This window comes from Melospiza melodia, unplaced genomic scaffold (assembly GCF_035770615.1).
Source record: "Melospiza melodia melodia isolate bMelMel2 unplaced genomic scaffold, bMelMel2.pri scaffold_449, whole genome shotgun sequence".
In the NCBI taxonomy this organism is placed as follows: Eukaryota; Metazoa; Chordata; class Aves; order Passeriformes; family Passerellidae; genus Melospiza; species Melospiza melodia.
The window spans coordinates 1-22,245 of NW_026948771.1; the positions used below are offsets into that span (position 1 = coordinate 1).

Here is a 22,245-nt window from a genome sequence, read left to right on the forward strand (position 1 = left end):
GTACTGAAGTGTTATTGAATGCCTCACAAAGGCATTAAATTAAATCTAAAGATCAAATTTCTTAACTTCATAATGTGTATAATAGCTTTCCCCTGTGTTTCTTTTGTTTTTAAAGCAATGTCTCTTACCCAGTAGTACTTCATGAACTGTTTTGGCTTTTTTTAATCCTCTGTGTCTGACCTAGATTCAAAACTTTTGTTGATAAACAGCTCCAATGGTGTTTACTGTTTAAAGCAGAATTCCTCAACATCATTAATATCCATTAAACCCTTCAGAATGAGAACCCTCCAAACTACTAATTACCAAGATGCTGTGCTGCTCACATAAGTAAAATGAGAAACATTTACTCCTTATTTTTATTTGGAAAGATGGCATTTTCTGCTCTGTGCTCTCCAGTGCCAGGCCAGCCCTGGAAAATACCCAGAGGCACATTAGCAGAGGATTTTATCTAGCCAGGATGAAGGTGGAGGATCAATAAGAATCAATGCCCTGTTTCCCACCTATCTGCCACATTTAGAAATGTTCTCCAGACTCCAGAGCAGTACAATCCATAGCTGGGGCCTGGAGTCAGCACAGCAGGCTAAGGAAAAGGAAAGGAAGCTGGCAATAAGTTGGCTCACTAAAATTTTCTGTATACACATGGTCCCCCAGGTTTGGTTTGCCATGGCAAAAGTACATCCCAAATCCGTAAGTTGTATTTCATCCTTGTAGCAACTCTTTTTTCTCTGGAGAAAGAGCTCTACAGTGTTAAATAATGGTGGTGTTTTTCAGTGCTCCTTATTTCTAGTGTAGTGATTTATGGTCCTGGGCCTGATAGGCAGAATAAGTAGAATCCCTGGGGGTTTTCTGCATGATAATATTTGCCAAGCCCTGAGCAGCACAACTCATAACAGTGCATTAAGACCATGTTTGCTTTTAATCTCTGCTTCACTCTGTGTGCCAGCAATTTTGAGGAATAATTGACATTACCTTGAATCCAATGGTGTGCCTACACGTGTTTTTATGAGCAGACATGATCTCAGTCTGCTTGCTAGGAAAATACCATCTCCAAACAATGGGTTAGCAAAGCCCTGCATCTGGCCTGGTATCTGCATTTGCTCAGCTTCAGGATTGTGCTGTATGGCTCACAGCCAGCCTGAAGCACAGGCTGGGAGAGTTCAGGAGAGAGCAGGAGAAGAGAAAAGAAAGGTGGACTGGTCTTAATGAAGTTGAAGTGAGGTTTATAAAACTGACTGTAGCCAACTTCTCCATCAGGCCATGGGAATTAAGCACCTTGCTGCATCTCCAGATACCTGGATGTAATTAAAAATCTTGCTTAGTATGAATTAATGTGATTGGAGTCAGAATTTTTCTTGCTAGGTGCTTTCTTTAAATGAAATATAATCTAATTATGTGTACCAGTTATCAAGGAAACCGTATCATAACTCCCTCAGCACAATTCCAGAATATAATCCAAATGTCTTAGTGTTTGGGATAGTGCAGTGCTGCAAGTTTGAATACCATGTGATTTTTAAGCAATGAGTAAAGCATGTGAACTGCTATTGTACACATCTTGTCTTCCAATGCCCAGTTTTCAAATAGCAGTTCAGTTTTTCAGCTTTATTTATGTGGCTCAGAAGGACAAAGGACTAAACTAAAACAGTTTTTCCCAGAAAAACCATTTCATTAAAACCTGACATTCAGCCACTAAAGAATTCTCCCGTGGCCAAATGAAAACTGAAGAGTGTTGAGGGATATTAATGTTGTGCTAAGCCATATCTGCCTTTGCCTTCCAAATTAGAAACAATTAGAATTAGCTGAGAAAAAAATTGCTCCAGTCAAATCAAGTTTTAAAAGATAAAAAATTATTAGAGTGAAGTAAATTAATGGAAAATGTGAAGGGCAGCTGGAAATGTGAATTAATCAGCAATACGGATATGGAGATCATGAAAACAAAATTGTTCAACACAATTGTAGCAATGTTGTTTTCTTCTTCTTCCCAGACAATTAACAAATTGGATTGTCTCTCTATTTTACCACTGATTAAAAAGCTGAAAGACCCATTCTGATGTGCCAGAGGATTACAAGAGAAGGCATCCAAGTGTAGAACCTGGGCACTGCCTTAGGCCCACTCACCACAGACAGCTGCTCTCCTGTTGCCTCCCTCAATACACCAGGCCACTGGCTCTTGGTACCTAAATTCTCCATGTTTGCTTGGAGTTTTGATGAAGATTGTGGTCTTCATCACCAGGGTGAAATAAAGAACTTGAAGCACAACTAATGGTTAAGCTACTGTATCTGGTATTTCAGTGAGACAGGGACTAGGCTTCTTTATTCCTGAATTTACAAAAGCAGCTCTAATTAACAGGATGTTCATGGATCTGCCAGATTATGTACAGACCATGTGCAGTCCTCCTATGGAACTGGCCCAGCACCCTCCAAAGAAGAAGAGCTGTTGCAAGTTATGCTAAATAATGGACCATCTTTATTGTTGGGCATAAAATTTTTATCCAGAAGCACAAAAAAGCTTGTGATAGTGGATGGCTACATCCACTGGAACAAACATCTTACTCTGATCCTTTCAGATAATCTAAAATCTTACAGGAAGAAGAAAACAGATTGTTTCAGTAGCCAAACAGTATAAATTATAATACGTTAGCCTTTGAACAAGCAACTGATCCTCAATGTGTCTATGTACATTTTGGGAATATGGGTATTTTAAAAATGCTTCCTAAGTGTATATCAAGACTCCATCAAGGTGCTTTCATCTTTATTTTATGCAATGCAAATTTAATTCTCTTTTGCTACTCATATTCTCAGTTTAAGCAAATCAAAAAACATCTTAGACTTTTAAAAATTATAGCATGAAGAACAATAGACATCCTTCTTTTGGCACCATGGGAAAGCTGCAACAATTTCTTTAAAGAAAAGCCATAAATGCTATTAATCTTAATTGCCAGGGAGCAGATGTAGAGGCCAGCTGACAAATCATTTGCTGTTATAAAATAAAGCATTATTTTATGCAAATGAGCATCAGTGATACTGGGATAGGTAAGGACACATTAGGAAGCTTAGGAGCCAAGTTCACAATTCCAGTTTCTTTAGCATGATTTCTGTGACTTTTATGACTTTTAGTCATTTAATCCTGTCCATCCAGTAACTTCATTACACATTCCTGCTCCCAGTCTCTTCCAGGTCCTCTTGTCTTATCCCCTTCTTTTGGCATTAGGCTTGCACCAGCCATGGCACTTCAGCAGCATGTCCTCCCTCCCTCTCATCACAGCCCAGGGCCTTCTAGCACCACTCACCTTCTGTGCTCCTATAAGGTGGAATATTCACAATTTAAAAAAAATTAAATATGAACTAACCTAGTTTTAAGTCTACATCAGCCATAACTCCCCACCCAATCCATTCCTCCCAACCCAAGCCCTGCTGTACAAATAAAATAGGTAGAACGCTGCAAATATGTGTTAAAGGCAGTGTCTCTCCCAGCATCAGGTGAGGGCTATAACACAAGGCTTTCCCTTCTGGATTCCTCTGAGAGTCCTGCAAGGCAACTGCCCTTAACAATTGCTGCTACAATTAGTCTCTCATTTTTAAAAGGGTTTTTCTCCTTCATTTTGAATTGGTGGAGACCCCTTGCAGTCTGCAGTTCTAGTTAAGGGTTGCTATGGATTGTCACAGAGCAGAGCTTTAAGGAGTGGTTAGGAAATGCAAAGTGTGTAAAAAGCAGCATAATGACCTGCTTGAACAAAAAATATTTTGTTTTCTGACAGGCAGATTCTGCTCTGATTTTGATAAAAGCAAAGCTGTCCTGCTTCGCTGAGTTTCTTTTACTAGCTCTTATCCATGGCAAATGGGCATTTTAATTTACAGCTGCACATTACACTTGTTCTTACACACCATTTGCAGTTTCCACTGCTTCTCATTGGACATTATTTCTCTTGAAAGGAAAAGATCAAGCAAATTAGTGGACAGCATTCACAATGAATCTTCCTCCTTTTCCTTTAGGATATTCCTGAAGTGCAAATGCTGAGAACATGAAATGGTTCACTACTTCTTAAATAGCTGTCTGTGCCAGGGTTAATTAGATTCCATGAGATAGCCAGATATTCCTAGAAAGAAAATCTTTGAGGTTATCTCTGCAGAACCTCACTGCTCTGAAGGGCATGGCCACCTCAGCTCTGCAGGCCAGCACGGCCTGAGATGGACAAATGAGAAGTCCTGATCATGTTGGGACTAATCCAAATTCCTGCATCAAAAACCTGTAGAAATGGGAATTGGCTACTCTAGTAATTGCAAAGGTGAAGGCAGTTCCATGTGAGTTGTGCTTTGGAAAACACACATGTAGTAATCAGCAAAGGAAATAAATGCCATCTGGAAAGAATCACTGAGGTTTCCAGGTTTTACAATGCAAAACCTACTTGCTGCTTCAGTTGGATTCCTGTTTAAGATGCAGCTGCTGTGGGAGTATGTGCTGCATATTTAATTTGAAAATATTCCCAGAACTTCTTTGCTGCAGACAGAACTTGCTCAAATGAGTAAAGAAACATATTTAATTCTTTAAATCTCAGAGGGTTGTTTTGTTTGCCACAGATGTCACCCACAGCAAACATTTTTAATTAATGGCTCTCTAGCACTCATGTTACCTTTCTCACTTGCCTGACTTTGAGGGCAGCTAATTTCTGTGTTTATCTGTTCTACTTGGCATGTACATGATGTGCTAATGAAGAGAGAAAGAGAACAATAATGATGCTCAGCACTTATGCAGCATTTATTTCATTTTACTGCATAAATATTAATTGTGAATCTTCACAAAAGCCCCAAGGAATAGATTAATACTATTATCTTTCTATTTAGGGAAATAGAAGCAAAGGGGAAAGACTATGAAAAGGAAACAGAAGTGCACAGATGTACTTTGCAAAGCTTTTTATAGCTTATGAAAGAGGTCTGTAGATGTTGTTTATAAATCTGATTACAGTTTATATTTAGGTGTTATGGGAATAGTAAATCTTGCCTTCCTCCCACTTTCCTGGGCACCTGACAAACAAGGAGCAGAAACATCCTTAGAATTTAACCAAAAGACGAGAAAGTTACACCATCAGGGAAGACTTTTCTTCCAAAACCTCTATTTCAACAAGCATTAAAGATAGTAGAGACCTGGAAACAGAATGAATAAAGGCCACTAATCTCAGTTAGGCACTGCTTCCCTGCCAGTCTGCTTTCTCCAGCAGAAATCACCCTGCTCCTCCATGCCCTGCCCTGCTGCAGTGCTCTTTGGGCTGCTTTAGTGGCACTGCAGGTCCCCACACCACAGTCCTTGCATCTGTCTCTTGAACCTAAAATGGGCAAGAGAAAGGACACCTTGATTTGGACAGATGATAAGCACTGTCTGTGCTATCATCCAGCTTATGAAAAACTCTCCAGGACTTCTTTAGTAACATTGAATATATTTAGTTCCAAAGAGCAGAAATTAATCACTTCAGCAATTAAGGCACTTGATTCTATGATAGCATTACTATCCTTGAAGAAACACAATACTTGAATGTTTTTTATTGCTTGTATTCCTTGAAAGATGCATTTGCCCTTTCAAAACAGAGACATTATGTTCTCAAAATCCATTTCCAATTGAAAAGCCTCCCACTGCCTACATGCAGGTGTGGATGTTTTCTGATTGCTCCTAATCAAAGTTCAGGGTTGCTGCATTTCCCTTGCAAGGGAGAGCAGGATAAATGCACGTTAATGAAATGGAGGAAGCAATATTAGTCCCAGAGATGAAAACAGATGGGCTTACTCTGACTTCCATTGAATTTGCAGAAAGGGACCAAACATTTATTTTAGATAGAAGATGTTCAATTAGATGCAACATTTTTATGTACACAGTATATAATAAAAAATGTGTTTCTATCCTTTGGGATGACTCCTGTGCAAGTTGAGGTGTGAATGTCCCCACATCTGTTTGTCTCCTCATGGTGTGAAGGGCAGCACTGCAGCATTTTGTAGCTTAGCTTGTGAATAGCACTTGGGGCCAAACCTGCAGCACAGAACGGCCAGGACAGGAGGCAGGAGAACCTTGGTGAGTCCTGGCTTTGCACAACAAGGCAGCACCCAGCTTGCAGCTCTCCAGATGCTTTGTCAGGCCACAGTGTAGGGGTGAGCCTGGCTTGTTTTGTCAAAGCACAGGCTTAAACATTTCAGTGGTTTGTCAGAGCCAAAGCTAAAGACGCACTAAAGAAAACAAAGCACATGCTTTTTAGTTAGTTATGCCTGGTTTTAACAAGTTTTTTGGATTTTCTTGCAAAGTACCACAAACTATAAGGTAACTTAGAATTTCCAAAGCTGAAAGCAGTGCTTGGGCCCCTGCCCTCTATACTTTGGACATCAATCCTTGCTTGTATTCCAAGTTCATTGCAGTAACCCTCTGAATAAAGAAGATTTTCCTTCCCAGAGGTTTTCTTTGAGATACCAGCAAATGTAAAAGTAGTACTTTGACATCATAGTTAGAAATGACTTCTTCAAATCTTCCTTGTGTTCCTTAGTTAGCACATTTCTACTTTTCAGGACTGCCATAGGTACTTTATAGTTCCTGTACTGTGAGACACAGTGGTTGTGCTGACACCTTTGTAGAGTTGTGCCTTCCAGCTCATTGTGAACTTGGCAGTGAGTCTCTGCTGGTGGTTTTGCTGCCTGTATTAGGGAATTTTGCTGCCTTTTCTCAGTTCATGTTCCTCACTCCACCTACTGTCTGGTACTCCTGCTGCCACAGACATTTAACGTGCATAATGCAATCTGTGACCAGAGCCGCTTGGAAAGCTCCTTGTTTTCAATAACAAAATGAACCAGAGTCTCATGTAGCTGTTGTAACAAATGTTGCAGTTAATTTCTTTTAGTGGCTTTTGCCACTCTATGATGAGCAGCTGTTTGGGGCAGACTGCAGCTATGCAAAGGTGCACTCACTGGCCTAGTAGAGTCAGGGCAGTGTGTGACTCCTGCCATGTCTGCTGCCTCCTTTGACAGAATTTTTGCTCTGCCCACCTTAATTCTTTCTACTTTTTTGCTTCCTGAAGAAAAGCAGTGAAATTACTTTAAGTGGCATCCCAATAAATTTTCATTTCAGAAATAAATTTAAGTAAATTAGACCACAAGTGATTACAAGACAGGCTGCTAGTGACTCAGGATGTTTCTTTTGATTTCTTTTTAATTATAATTTTATTTTAATAAAGACACCTGCACAAAGCACTGCACTTAAAATTGTTCATTTGACCCAAACAGCCCCCATTCAATCTCCTGGCAATCAAGGAAACACAAATCCCCTCAATGCAATTTTGTTTTCTTAAGTAAGCAAATGCAAAGTGTACTGTCAGTATGGGCAAATTGAACCTCACTGCATCTTCTGGGTGCTCTGAACAATTCACAGGCAAAAACCTCTCTCTTCTTTGCAGACCTCCACATACTTTGGGAAAAGTGCCTTCCCAGCAGGGCCTGGTAGTTGGCTGTAAGTTTCCAGAGTCAGTAAAAGCAGATGGATTGGGCTGATCTCTTGTATGAACCCACCAGTTTTTGACAGAGAGGCTTAAATGTTTAAAAGCTGTAGGATCCTAGCAAGTATGAACAACATTGTTGTCTCATCCCTTTGCTTTTTAATGGAGATTGCTCCCTGTAATATATATGAACATATTGATTTCTCTTTTGAGTCAATGATAGAACGTGTTTCTGCAGCTTTGCTTTTCATTAGGCTGCATTTGTAACTGGTGCAAATAAATCATGATCTTGAGCTAAATGGGAGCAGTGGTCTCTTACCCCTGGGGTTCCCACTGGGGCTGTTGGTCTCTACATCCACAGGGATCAGCCCATGGCCAGAGCTGCTCCCTAAAAGCACTGCTGTACTTGGGAGGCCTGTGCCAAGGGGTTTAGGAGCTACAGAGATCCTGGAAATCCTTCCTAGTGTTTGCTGGAGCTACCAAGGCAGCACTTGGAACTTTAAACTGTGAGCTCCAAGACTTGAGGGATGCAGTGAATATTAATCTTGTTATATATAGGACCGAAGCATTTCTGGGGAAGGTGATAAGGCAGCCCTGACCTGATAAGGGCAACTCAGAGTTTTAATGCAAAAAGGAAATGGCAGACTGTGCAAATGGGATCTAGTGTTTTATTCCATGGAAATCTAAGAGAATTGTTCAGTGAAAGTGATTTGAGAAAGTGATTGAGTTAAGTGAGTTGCTTGAAAGAAAATGAGCTGACTCATTGGGTCACACCAGGAGCCTTTTACTGGGCTGGCTGGGTGGGTGAGTTCTGTTTTCACATGGCCTTCACTAGGTTTCCTCTGATTTCCTTTGAAATGGAAATTTTTGGCTGAAATAATGACCTGTGGACCAACCTTTGCAAAGGACTATGGATCTTTCTATATTGCATCTCATCAAGCAAACCTTCAGAGGCACAATTACCAGATTAGGACTGGAAAATCATGTCAGGCTGCTTATTCAGATCAACAAGTTTGGTTTTTAGTTTTGCTTCTCAGGGAGGTGACAGAGCAGGGCTGTCTGTGCCAGCAATGGAAAGGCTGCCTTGGATCCTCTTTTCTGGGGAATTGGACCACAGCCATTGGAGAGCTTTCATTTTTCTGTAAAAGTATTTTTAAAAAATCAGGATTTAGTGCACATTATAGCATCTCTACTTGGACAGAAGCTGGGAGCAGCAGGTTGCCACTATTTGCTTTCCTCTAATTCCAGATACTATTCAGCTGTCTGGGACTTCTGATACAATCTTTGTGTGAAAATAGCAGCATATCACATGGTGGGTAAATCTCTTTTCTTATCAGTAAATAAAGCATTTCATTTCTAGCGTATTATTGCAATGACAACACTAACAATAAAACCTGAAGAGCAGTTACACTTTGACACAGTTGAAAGATAAATCTGAGATGATCCTTATCCCTAGTACCAGAAGCTACTCTCATTTTTTTCTGCCTCTCTCCCTCATTGCAATGAGCTGCATTTTTACACCGACCCCCTACTAGCTGTCTTCTCTGATGCTGAAGAATCAAATCTTCACTCCCAGAGTGCTGGAAGGGCTCTTGTTCTTCACCTGGTTGTAAACAGCACCCTACTGCAATCAAATTGAACTAAATAAGTAATAGAGGGCCTAAGGAGGCCAAAGACTGCTGGGCCTCCTGCTTCTGTGCTGCTGGGTTGTTCTTGCTTGCTTCCATATTATTCTTTTACAACATTGTATTTGTGGTGGTTGAGGAAATAATGAATTCTCTGCTGGAAAGTTTAGTAAACACAGGAAAAAATTGCATGCAGTGACTGAAGACTCTGGTAGAGGTTAAGCAGACAGGTCTCAGATATAATAAATACAGATAATTCTGGCTAAAGACAGAGAACCAGAGTGTAGAACTGCAAGGCCCCTTATAGCTCAGATTCAATTCAGGTCACACAGGCTCAGCAAACCAACCTGCTAATCACCTCCCCCTGTTCCTGAGCTGGGCAGGAACACTGCAAATTCCTGTAGAGCAGCTAAGCCCTGAGTGCAGCTCCTGCACCAGTGCCTCCTGTGTTCCTTCTCCACAAGTTGCCTTCTCTGTCCTCTGAGCCTTTCTGGAGGGCAAAGCCAGCAGTCCTGCTTACCGAGATGGGATTGATCTACCTGAGCACCAGGCATGTCCCTGAATTCTCAGGCTTGGTCATATCTGTATCTGGTATGGCCACCACAGAAAATAGGGGGGGAAATAATAAAAGCAGTAGAGCCTTTCTGTATTTGTGACTTCTCTTTTTCTCCCAATCCCCAATTAGTGGTGTCCTTATTACTTTTGTGTTATAAGTCACTTCAAGTCCTTACCAGGGTCCCAGCTACCTAGTAAATAAATTCTATATTGCATCTCATCAAGCAAACCTTCAGAGGCACAATTGCTGGATTAGAACTGGAAAACCATGTCAGGCTGCTTATTCAGACTCTTAACTCTTCATCCACTCACATTTATTGCCTCATTTTCTCAACTTCTGTCTGAGGTACAATCCTTTCTGTTCATCTGGTGGACCTGTGTTCTTGCTTTCCTCTTCTGCCCCTTTGCTCACATCGGTCTCCAGTTTCCACAGAAACTGCAGGCCTCACCTACCCTTGCAATCATGGTCCCTTTGTTGCATTTCATGACTGCAGAAGAACATTAGTTTGCTCCAGGCATTTAAGTAGAGAATATATATTTGATTCCCTCCACAGAAACATAATTTAAATGAGAACAGCCTCAGACCATGGAGGGACTACAGAGAGCAGGTTATTGTGCAAAGGTCACTGTGTGGAAGCTTTAATGAAAGAGTTTCACAGAGCACATAATGGCACATGAAGGCAGGACCTTGAGATCTCAGGAGGAGACAAGACTATTCTAATTCCTCTAATGCAGAAGCAACAATGTCCTTAAAATAGAAAGCCAGCAAGATTAAAGATGCTGCTTACAGCTGCCAGGCATTAGCTGTGTCTGCAGTGACCTGCCCTCCTGTTGGCGTGAGGCTGCCTGTGCACACGAGGCACTGCTGCTGCCTGTGGCTGAAAGGAAACGCAGCAGCTGAAGGTGCTCTGTGCTGCCTGCTGTGCAGGAGGGCAGAGACACAAGCCCCAAGCCTCACCTCCTGCTAGCACTTCTCTGGCAAGGCAGTGGCCAGCAGGAATACAGAGATCACCTGGAGCAGTGCCTGGGAGGGCACAATCACCTGGCTTGGTTCAGTGCTATCACCTAGAGCTGTTGCCTACCAGAAACCTCTCCAGTTGTGTTCCCACTGCTCCTGCAGGAATGAAAGAAAAACAGAGCAATGTTTTCATCCTGTGCCCAAATGCCAACTATTAGGGGCCAGCATGGTAGCCAAGGGAACAGTCCTCCCTCAGGAAAATAAAAAAAGCACAGCTGAGCAGCTTGTAGAGAGGACGGAACACAAAAGGCTCATTCGATCCTGAGAACATTTGGATTTTGTTGTGAGGTTAGAGTTGGGTTTTTTTGGTTTTTTTTTTTTTTTTTTTTTTTTTTTTTTTTTTTTAAATAGAGATGTCTAGTTCTAGTCTTTTATCCATTCAGAGCACTCAGACTGCCTGCAATCCAAAGTGCTGGGGTACTCTTCAGCCTTTAATGGGTTCTCAAAAATCTTCAAACAGCTATTGCAATCCCATCAAGTAAATGCACAGCTGGGTCTGAGATCAAAAACTCCCTCAGTCTCCAAAATTCAGGTGTGTCTGTGTGTGTGTGTACCTAGCCACTGGCTCAACCCTGGCTACAGATGGGAAGTGAAGGTGCCAGTGAGGAAAGGCTATATCTTTGTCCCAACCCTCACCTCTTCTGCCCCACACGCGGTTTAAGCCTGGACCTTATTTAATAAATGCCCATCAAGACCCACTCTATGCCATAGAGTCATATTCCTGCCTGGAGTCTCACTCCATAGGGATTGCAGGGTTAATTAACAGGGGAGGTCTTGGATTGTGGAAGATTTCTATTTCAGGTTGCCCAGACACCTTGCAGATACCTTGTAGGACTAATTTGATCTGATTTGGGATTCTATTCCAGAAAATACGCAATCTGAATATGCCATGATCTGGATCTGGCTCCTTCATTAAAATAGGATTGAGATAATTTCCTTTAGGAACAGGCATAGCTGGAAAAAATGATCACCTGTTTATCTCCAGAGCTAAACAAGGCAGTCCAGCATCTCTAAGGAATCCTTCCAAGCTCCCTGTTGCACACAGTATAACTGTAGCTCTTGCTGCACTCTGGAGACATCAGGAAAAAGCAGTTTGATATGCCCCTTTCCTGGCATCAAAAGATGCTTCAATGGCCAAATTAAATTACTTGTCCTTTTGGTTTACTGCCTGAGCAATGAGAAAAAATAGAATTCGCTTTGAATTAATTAATCACGTGCTCTCATTTTGTATAAGGACAAGTAGGTTCTGGCTAGAAATAGTTCCTCTCCTATGCAATTTATTCCTGATCATTTCTGTTGTGAAGCTGCCCTTCTTTTCAGACTCTACTATTTTAAAAGATCCTGTTTCTCTTCACCAGCTCTGATATGAGCTGTCCTCTTGGAGTGACTGGGCCAAGCTGAGCTACACTCCAGCAGCCCCCTAAAGCAATCACATAGGTCCCAGGTGGGGGCAGCTGATGCTTGATGTGCTGCAGGAATTGTGCAGAGTCCCTTTGGTTTTAGCTGTATTCATAGGCTGAGCAGGATTGCACATAGCAGGTTCTAACAAGAAGCAGCATTTATGTTTGTCACTTATTAGCTCAAGCCTCCAAGCACAGACAGTACTCAATCAATTCCCCTCCACACATTCATCTCATCCATTTGCAGTGGCAGGACAAAAGCAGAGAAATAGCCCAAAATCCCCAATTGCACAAGGACCTTCCTGAAAGAAAATTTTCAAGCATTAAGCTTCAGTGTAATTAGTTTTCAAGGGTACATCTGTTTCCAAGCCTCACAATATCTCTGGTTCAGCCAAGTGAACAGGAACTGAATCAAAAAGCTTTGTTCTTTCATACTTTACACATCAAAAGATGTTACCTTTCTTTCTGTCACCCTCTGTTTGTCCCCAGCAACATTAATGCATTTTGAGAACACCAAGCAAGGTGTGAGCAGCCTGGACTCGCAGCTCCTCAGCACCAGGTCCTGCCTTGCCTCTGGATGCCATTTTCCCAGGTTGTGTGCATGATGCAGGAATTGCACCCTGCCAATTGCCCTTGCCTTTGGCTCTCTGGAGGGCAGAATTTCGACTGGAGCTTCAAAGATACAAAACTTTTCCACAATTTGGCTCAAAGCTCTCATTGATTGTTGCAATGTATCTGCCTGTGGGATGACAGCAGTTATTCTGGGTCAGTACTGAAAAATGCAGGGGGAAAATAGTCACTGAAATCAAGTGGGGGGTTACTTATTTATTCAAATCATAGAGCAAAAGTATTTCATGGAATTGTTCCCCAAAGATTATAATGGGGAATATAGTGTGTGTGTATATATATATATATATATATATATTTTTTTTTTTTTTTTTTTTTTTTTTTTCCAGGACTCTGGTGTATAAATGTGGCCTTAGGTGGCAACTTGTAACTGTACAATATCTAAAGCAAAATCATCCTTTATTTGAAAGGGCTGAAAGCTTTAAATTCTTGCCTAAAAGGTACAGGTACTGCCTAAGAAAATACTCTCTGACCCTAGGCTTTAGTTTAACACACATATCAGGATGGCATTAGATTAGGAAAGAAAGGTCCTAGAGAATTAGAACTGGTCACTAGAGATCACCTATCTCCTGTGATTTATAGAGCTATATTAACTAGCTGTTGATTTGTGTTGCAGTTTAAAGCATCAGTGGATCAGCATTGTCACTACAGTGTGATAGTGTGATCTGGAAATGTCCATACCCTGCTGTGGGAGCAATAAACAGAACAGTCAGCAAACAACACACTTGGGCTGCAGTACACAGAGAACAGAAATTATCAAGCCAGGTACACTGCAGAGATGTTTTGGTTAAGAGTTAAAGGGTGTGGGAAGTTTTCACTGTTTGCTGTAACAAATCCTGGGCTGCTCCTGCAGAAACCTTCACTTGTATTGAATTTGTTCACATATTCTGTGGCTTTTGTAACATGTCAGTCCCTGGCATCTTCTGATATCAACCCCTGAGTTCTGAGGAACATATAAAACTCACAAAACTCAGCAGAAAAGAATTTAGAATAAGCTCAGGATTTCCAAAATATCTAAAGTTTTTAACCTCAAATGGTACATAATCTCTCTGAGGGCCACTGTCAGTTCATAAATACCCCAGTATGTGAGCTGCCAGTCTGAGGCAGGTTTGGATGCCTGTGACAGCTGATGTCACTCTGTCTCAGCCTCCCTGACAAGGAAGATATTTTGTATTGCCTTTGTGTCAGCTGCAGAACAAATAAGTAAAACAATGCTGTGGAGAAAACATATCACTTTAAAAGGCACAGAAAATAGCTTCTCTGAAGGGCTGATTGCAGTGTTGACAATGTCACAGCTTCTTATTTTCTCTTCAGCCGTTATTGATAACACTTGTGCTGACGTGACTGTCACATGTGTCTGCAATGATAGTCCATAAATATTATCAGAATAGCATTCAAAGGCCAGTTTCCCATCTTAGTGTTTCTTGGCTTGTGAAGAATTGATAAGTCCTTGCCCCGCTAAATATCATTTGGAGAATAATCAGTTTGGGCCCCTAGTGACACTGTGTGTCCTGCAATGAGTCAGTAGCTGCTCAGTGGCTTGTCCTCCTGTCCTGAACTAAAGACAAAATCCAGGTTTCCTTCTCAGGAGTTTGCAGAAAAGGTTGTTGCAAAGCAACAAGAGTTTTCTGGGCAGGAAGCTCTATAGGAACATGGCGTGCTTCCAGTGGCAGGAGAGCTGGAAGGAGACCAAGCCACTTCTTTTCAGTGGTTTTGGTGAAAATGAAATGTGCACAGCAGGCTATTATGTGTCAAAAGAGGACTGTCAGAATAAGGACGTCTAACATAAACTCAGGTTAGCCTCATCTTCAAGATATGAAATTCTTCACAGCCAAACAACAACATTTTTCTTTGGTGGCTTTGTTGCCCCAGCTCTGTATGGAATGGCTCTCTGTGAGCTAGAAAGGACTCAGTGAAGTGCACTAGAATCCTGTGGGTGACAACTGCTGTATAAACATGTGGGGTTTTTTCATCTTCTTTCTTTCTTCTTTTTTAACAGTTGCTAAGAAAAACTCTCCAGGGTACGTTTAAAGTACTGTTTTTCAATTTTGCATAGACAGAATGAGAAGTTACAGAGAACTCCCACCACACTCGTGAATTCAAGCACATGAATGCATTGCAATTATGCTGTTCACAAATCTCCATCTGAAATCACCACTCCAAAGTGGCCTAAATTTTATCATTTCATCGCATACAAATGTCTGATTAGTTGATTAGGATAAAAAGATGACAAAAATTAAAAAAAAAATTTTACAGAACCATATTATGGTATTACAAACAAGACTGAAAAAAAACTAAGTGTGCCTGTAAGAAGTATAAAACACATACGGAACAAACATAACAATGGTAATTTGCAACTAATACTAAGGGTAGAAGGCAATAACAACAAATAAGAAATATGTGGTATAGTCTAAAATTAGTGTAATTACTGGTTATTGTGCTTGCTTCAAGTATGGATACAGTAAAATGAAAGAACTGGGAGGCTACAGATCTGGCAAATGAAATCAGGCATAAAAAAATTTGGCACACATTTGATCCTTATAGTCTAAAGATTCTTGGGAAAATTTGGTTTTTTGTGGATTCTGGGCCATATTGTTGATACAGAATCTTGAAAATGAGAGCATGGTACCAGTGTTTAGTACTGAAATACGTGCGAGGGACTTTGGACAATCCTGAATCTTAGACTGTGGATCTCTGGATCAGGGGTGTCATTATGGGGGCACACAAATGGCATAATGTCAGGATCTGAATTGAACCCCTGGGTGTGACCCCAGCACAGATTACTGCAGTAATGATACAACCAGATTTGTTGCTTATTTCCTGACCTGTTTTTTGCTGTGCCATGACTCCTTTTCCTTCCTCTCTCCTCTTGCTTCACCCCCCACAAAAAAGCCAACCCTGAGCAGAACTGTGTTGCTCTGAGGTATAGTGGAGGAGATGCTGGGAAGCATAAGGGAAGAAGGAATTCTTCCCTCTCCACCTGCCAAAGGAGAAGAAGAGCTACTTGAGAGTTCTTCTGTCTCACATGATGAAGTGAAAAATTGCCAACAGAGTGAATTTCTTTCTGTACTGAACAAAAAGTTTGTCCTATAACAAGGAACACTACTATTCTTGTTTCTTGGTGTGATGATGACACAAAATCTCCCAGACCATCCCTCTGGGTGGGCGTGTACAGCCACAAGAACTCCCTTCACACACACACTGCAGAGAGGAGTTGTTACCAATGGCTGAACAAAAGGTCAGCAAGCTGCAAAACTGCTTTTATTACAATGTAGCACATAAACAGAACCACTAGAACGATTCCCTTTTTCTACAAAATCATGTGGCTTCTTTACCCAACAGCATCTTTTGTCCAGGATTAATCCAAATTATACTTAATGACACATGATGTGGTGCCAGTATTTAATCTCAGTTCAAAACCAGCCCTCCACTGGTGATCTTTTCACAGCTGCAGGAAGCATCCTGCAGAGAATGCTTTCATCATTTACAGCCATGTATTCATATGTCTATTTAATTAATTAGGGTTGGCTCCTTCTGAAGTATATTGCTGCTTTATTAATGGTTGTATGCTTAGATCAATGCAAACAAATGAAAGGGAAAGCAGACAGTGGTTTAGGAGCTGTGAGGCTGAGATAAACTCCTTTATTTCTTAGAAAACCCACTGATCCTGGAGAGATCAACAGGTTCTTCCATATTTCCAACTATTCTGCTATGATCACACATCTATGACTCTTTCTTTATGACCTCAGAGGCTTTGAAGAAAGTTTTCCTCCAGGAGAACATAAAATTTGGCCTCATTTAACATCAGGTGAAAAAAAGAGCAGGAAGATATTGGTCTTTTGGTATTACCTCCATAATATCAGAGCAAGATGGTTAAAAGCCAAGATTTGCAGGAAAATTTTCAGCTCTAAAGAGTTTGATTATGTCTCCTGAACAGAATCTTGAGGCTGACAATAGACTGCTATTCATAGAGTGGATACTCTGCTACAGACTGCATTTACCACATATAATTTTTAATACACTGAAATGAGACTGGCTGCCCTTTTTTTGGATGCTTTGTCACTTTGGAGGGAAAGGAGTCATATAGGTGAGGGTATTAGCTATCTAAATGCACCTGTCATCAATATTTGTGCAAAGAACCTATAGGTGTGCCCAGAGCAGGCAGCAAACTGCTCAGAGACAGCCTGAAAACACAAGAGTCTTCCTTAATTTGGGTTTGCCTTTTCAACCAGTGATGCAAAATTGGACAACACTACCTAAACTTATCTTACACACTTCACAGCTTTAATGAAAATGGTTTGCTTTATAGTATTTAAGCTCTGCAAGTCTGTGAGTTCTCAAGTGCTACGAAAAACCTTCCCCACAACATGCACTTTATATATGGCTTTAATTATCCACAGTGTTACTCTACTGAGGATGTTCTGTGGTGCCTGTTTGCTGTGTTGATTGGAAGTTCCTGGCAGGATCACTGACAGTCATTAGTCCTGCTGGAAGAAAACTGCTCTAGTGTTTGGGCTGAGGATCTGAACAAGGCACTCTGTGGCAGTGAGCATTACAGGGCTTAAAATACCCCCCAATTCTCCAGTGCCTTGACCCACCTGTAATTGCCTACTCCAGAACACACAGATTCCAAACTGTTTTATTACTAGTGCTAACACTCCACAGCAGTAGCATTTACTTACCTTTCCCAAGTGAAACAAATGTCCAGAACAGTACCTAGCAAAAAATCAGTGTGCTCCTCTAAGAGCTTCACCTTTTTGAACTGCCAAAAAATAAAAACTGTTGACAGAAAAATTACTCTGATTTTGCCACCGCTATTTGTTTTTTTCCAGGCTGCACCAGTGTGCAGTTTTCACACACTGCCATCTGTTGTTACAGGGTGCCTGTGTCACTTCTATGCTGTGCAGCTCGGGTTTCTGTTCCAGCAGCAAACATCCTTCCCAAGAACTCTGCTAAATTGGAAGAACTGCTTTAATTCATGCATGCAGCGAGATTCCAACAACTCTGCTTTCACTCGTGGCCACAGCCAAAGTAATGTTGCTTTTAATCCCACTTCACTTATTTCAATAGTGAAGTTTGTATCTTTATTTAGTCCAGAGCCAGAGGATTCAGGTTCTGAGTAGTAAACTTACAGCAAAACACACATACCACAAACATCACATATATTTACACACACCAAAATTACAAAGGATCCTGTCAGTGCACAAATATATTTACAAACACTGCCCTGCTTATTTAAACAGCTGTTTCAGAATCTGTATGTTTAGCTACAGTTTGCATATATATAGGTTATGGATTTGAGTCCAGGATCTGATGAGTTAGCACCTTGTTCCCTAAATCTGAACTAGAGAAAATAGAACATAATGTTCCAGAAGCTAGCAGGAAGGTAAAATGATTTGTGTGGGATCAAATAACGGGCAATTTTGTGATGGGAGAGCAGCCTGAAGCACCCAGGCACATATGACAGGCAGATACACACTCACAAACCAGTTGGCAGCTGGAGGAATTAAGGGAGCCAGGAATTGGCCTAGACCTACGGAATTACAGATGAATATCCATGACTCAGATCAGCTCACACAAAGGTGCAGCTATCAAAGTCCTGAAAATGCTTGTGAGAGATGCAACCGTTCAGACTGCCCAAGCTGGATTACCTGCAGTTGTGATTTTTGTATGTTAGAACTGGTCAGAGCACAAACCTGGATATTGAAGAGTTGGACACAAAAGAAATCCTTTGTGCTTGAAACCATGTGGGAAAAACTCCCAAAAGACCACAAGTTTTTGGCTTGGGAAGAGAAGGATCTAAGCAAAACACACTCAAGAACTTGTGTGTTCAAAAACACAGAAATGCACAGCAGAGATAGTAATTTGTCGTATCCATATAAATATAATTTTATTTGCATATCCAAATACAGGATATTTATTTAAATGAAAACTGTACTCTCACAATTTAAAAAACAAGTTCACTTGCCATTTAAAAACCAGTCTTAATATCGGCATCTGCCAGTTTTACTCCCCAAATGTTAGAGAATTTTCAGCTTCTTTCTGTTCTTTATGCAATTGTTTTGCCCTGTTTTTCAGATCCTCTGCCTTGGCATCATTCTTCTCAACGCCATCTCCCAGTTTGTACATGCGGCTGGCGTTGGCACAAGCCCACACGTGCCCCAGCTCACAGCCCTTCAGCGAGTACTTCAAGGCACTGCTCATGTCCTTGGGGACCCCAGGTGCTCCCTGCAGGTATATCACACTCAGGTTGAAGCAGCTGGGAGCAAAATTGCCATCACAGGCTTTTGTGTAATAGTCTCGAGCAGCAGCAGGGTCAGGCTGATCACCGTTGGCTCTCCCGTCCTGGGCCAGCAGCCCAGCGCTGTGACATGCATTTGCTGACTTCTTCCCACCTTTCTCACACGACTTGATGAAGGATTTGTAGGCAGCTTTCAAATCTGGGCTGAGTCCACCTGTCGGTCAAGACATTACTGTGAGGACATGTTAAAACAGCTGGGAGCTTTCTGCTTTGCAGGATGCTTCCCACTGGAAACACAGCATCCATCACTTTAGATACTACATTCAACATTTAGGACTTCAGAGACACTACTGTTGTCTCAGTGACAAACATTCTGCTAATGTCTTTGACTTAGAAAACTGTCCTCCACTCACCAGTAAGCACAACAGCACTGGTATCCAAAAAATAATCCAGATCCACAAAACACTCTTTCCATTACTACATCCTTTACCTTACTACAACACTCTTTACATTACTACATACATGGATTTATTACCTTACACTAGGCAAATATTATTTTGCCAGTATACACCAAGATTGTTACTGGTTTTGAACTACAGTAGTAACATTGTTCCTTACCAGTACCTTCATTTGGAAGATCTCTGTCTAATTTAAGCTTTCCATTACTGTGCCAGCAAATACATTTTGAACAGCCTTGGGGACTACTGAGGTATGCCTTTTACTAGTCTTTGAGTTTCCTTCTTTCTTACTTTCTTCTGTCTGACAAGAAGAAATGTTGTGAACTGAATATGCAACAACACTGAGCACTGGCTGTACGTACCTGTCAAACAGTTGTAATTATAAAAAAATAATACATAGTTAACGTAAAGCTGATTTTTCAGAAGGAAGCAATTTTAGGTTTTCCATCCTCCCCCAACTTTTATGAGGTGACCATGAAAGGGGCGGGACGGGTAGTTGCTCCTTCAAGGTCAGGAGGACAGGCAGGTGTGCGGGTGGCCAGCAATCGGAGCAGGTTGCCCGGGGAGGCGGTGGAGTCACCTGCGGCCCGAGCCCCAGAACGCCCCTGCCCACCTTTGCCGAGGGCCTGGTAGGCCCCCAGTTTGTAGCAGCTCTCGCTGTGCCCGTGCACCTCGCAGTTGTCGCGCAGCACCCGCGCCGCCGCCGCGAAGTCCTTCCTGACAGCGTCCAGGTAATCGGCGAAGCGCTGGCAGCCTGCAAGGCACGGCACACGGGCTGAGCCTCCTGCCGGCCCCGCGGCGGGCGGCGAGCGGGGGGCGGCGGCAGGGCCTTACCGTCCGGGTCCTTCTCCTTGAAGCACTGGTAGCTGTACTCCACGTGCAGGTTCTCCAGGTACGCCCGCACCTCCTCCTCGTCCGCGAAGTTGATGAAGCCGGCCATGGCCGCGCTGGGTCACGCCGCGATCGCGGCGGCGCCTCCGGTGAGCGCCGAGCGCTCGATTCGGCACCGCCCCCGGGGCCGCCCCTTCCCCGCCCGCCCGTGCCGTACCCGGGCCCGCCTCCGCCCGCTGCGACCGCCCGTACCGGCCCCGCCTCCGCCCGCTTCTCCTGGCCCTTGGCCGGCCGCTCCTCCAGTCACTCCCCAGCCTCTCTTCGCGTCCGTTCCCTTACAGCTCCTCTCGTTACTTCTGTGCGCTCCCCGGGTCATCGGGAACTCTGAGGGTTCAGCAGTTTTAAGCGATAACACACTGCTAGAACTTTACTTTCAGAGTTTGCGCCATCCTATGCGTATTCCCGATGTCTGATTCAGCACAACCCAGAGACTGAGACATGACAGTCGCGCTCTGCATGGCCTAGGAGCAGGGCTGCTTTCCCTGTTCCTCAGTCCGCCTCCTGCACACTTTTGTCTGGATTAACAGCTCGATAATTTCCAAATCCGTTTTAGAACAGAGGTGCTGCTGTGAGAGACTGCTCCCAGCCCCCACTCCTTTCTGCGGTACCACAAAAGCTCTCCCAGGTGCTTTTTGAAGTACTGGAACCTGCACTGAGCAGGCAGTGCTGGGGCACTGGGAACACCCAGAAACGGGTAAGGACTGAACACACAACGAACCCTGCTTCTCCTGGATCTGAGAATCCCCCTGCCATGGGCAGGGACACCTTCCACTCTCCCAGGTTGCTCAAAGCCCCATCCAATCTGAACCCCATCCAAGCCTTGAACACTTCCAGGGATGGGCACAACATTATGGATTAATTTAACCCAAATGTGATAACAGAATACTTACATGGCACACTATCTAATTCCAGCAGTTCTGAGCACAAATTGAATTTTTTGTGAGTAAAGTAGCACATTAGAAATCTGTGTGAAGAATTGCTTAAAATCAATCCAAGTTTGAGTTAAAATAAATTTCAAAGAATATTTGCAATATTTGCAAATGCCTTGTCCCAAATTATTTAAGTAGAGTAACACCAGCTTGTCGAGTTTTTTGGGATAAATAAAACTCAGTTAAATCCTGTGCAGTCTCCCATAGAAAGAAGCCTTATCCTTTATTAAGGACTAGAGCTACCAGGACTAGCTGGACTGGCAGCAAATCCTGTCAGGTGTATAGCTGAAACACCAGTTATATCTTCTAAAGTATTTCCTTAAAACTTTTTAGACTGTTAAAAATTTGGTTTGAAGTTAAAACACATTTTCCATGTGCAGCTAAAGTCTTGTTTTCAATATGTATTGACCAAAACTCACTGCCACATGTGTGAGACTGCAGGAAGAAGTTACACATTGCTTGGCCAGTGCTGGCTGCAATCTGAGAATGTTCATGTGAACCTCCATCCTGGATGGGGCCTTTAGAAGGTGAACTGCTTTTGTACCAGCAATACTGTTTCTCTGAAAATCCAGCATTTCAGTTTGCACAGGCTCAGTAGAAATTCCTTGAGTTTATTAGTTTAAGTCCTTGAAGAGTCTGCTCTTGCTGAGATTTTGTCTTTGCAGCTCCTGATGCCAGTGCTGAGCCTGTGCCAACTCAACCATATGGCCGCTCCAGACCAGGAGTGGATTCCTGAGTACAGGCTAAGAACAGGCACTGGGAGCAGGGGGTCAGGCTGTCACTGAAAGTTTTCACTGCCTGAGCCCAGTTCCTATCATAAACTCGGAAAACAAGACATCTGGTGATAGGTCAGAGTGAATCAGTGAATTTAAAAGCCATTGAAAGAACAGTCTGGAAGCTTGCAAAGACATTACGAAGTGGAAGAAACACGTAATGGACTAAGAATAATAGTATGAGCTGCTTCCTTATCTAAGCTAATATCTGTGCCCATAATTATATAAGTTGTTTCTTCCAAGCAGATTAGGTTTTTAAGTGGTTAAA

At 42.4% G+C, this 22,245-nt stretch overlaps 2 protein-coding genes across 2 annotated transcripts; one reads left to right on the top strand and one right to left on the bottom strand.

Moving 5' to 3' along the window:
* Positions 1 to 18,549: 18,549 nt before the first annotated feature.
* On the bottom strand, positions 18,550 to 20,378 carry LOC134434620 (cytochrome c oxidase assembly factor 7-like). Its single transcript, XM_063183276.1, has 3 exons — positions 20,219 to 20,378; positions 19,998 to 20,138; positions 18,550 to 19,140 (listed from the first exon to the last, which is right to left on the bottom strand). Exons 1-3 carry the CDS (start codon positions 20,322 to 20,324, stop codon positions 18,692 to 18,694), a joined length of 696 nt encoding a protein of 231 aa, XP_063039346.1. The 5' UTR covers positions 20,325 to 20,378; the 3' UTR covers positions 18,550 to 18,691.
* Positions 20,323 to 20,688, top strand: LOC134434622 (uncharacterized). The gene has a single exon (XM_063183279.1). The coding sequence runs from the start codon at positions 20,323 to 20,325 to the stop codon at positions 20,686 to 20,688; it is 366 nt and encodes a 121-aa protein (XP_063039349.1).
* The last annotated feature ends 1,557 nt before the right edge of the window (positions 20,689 to 22,245 follow it).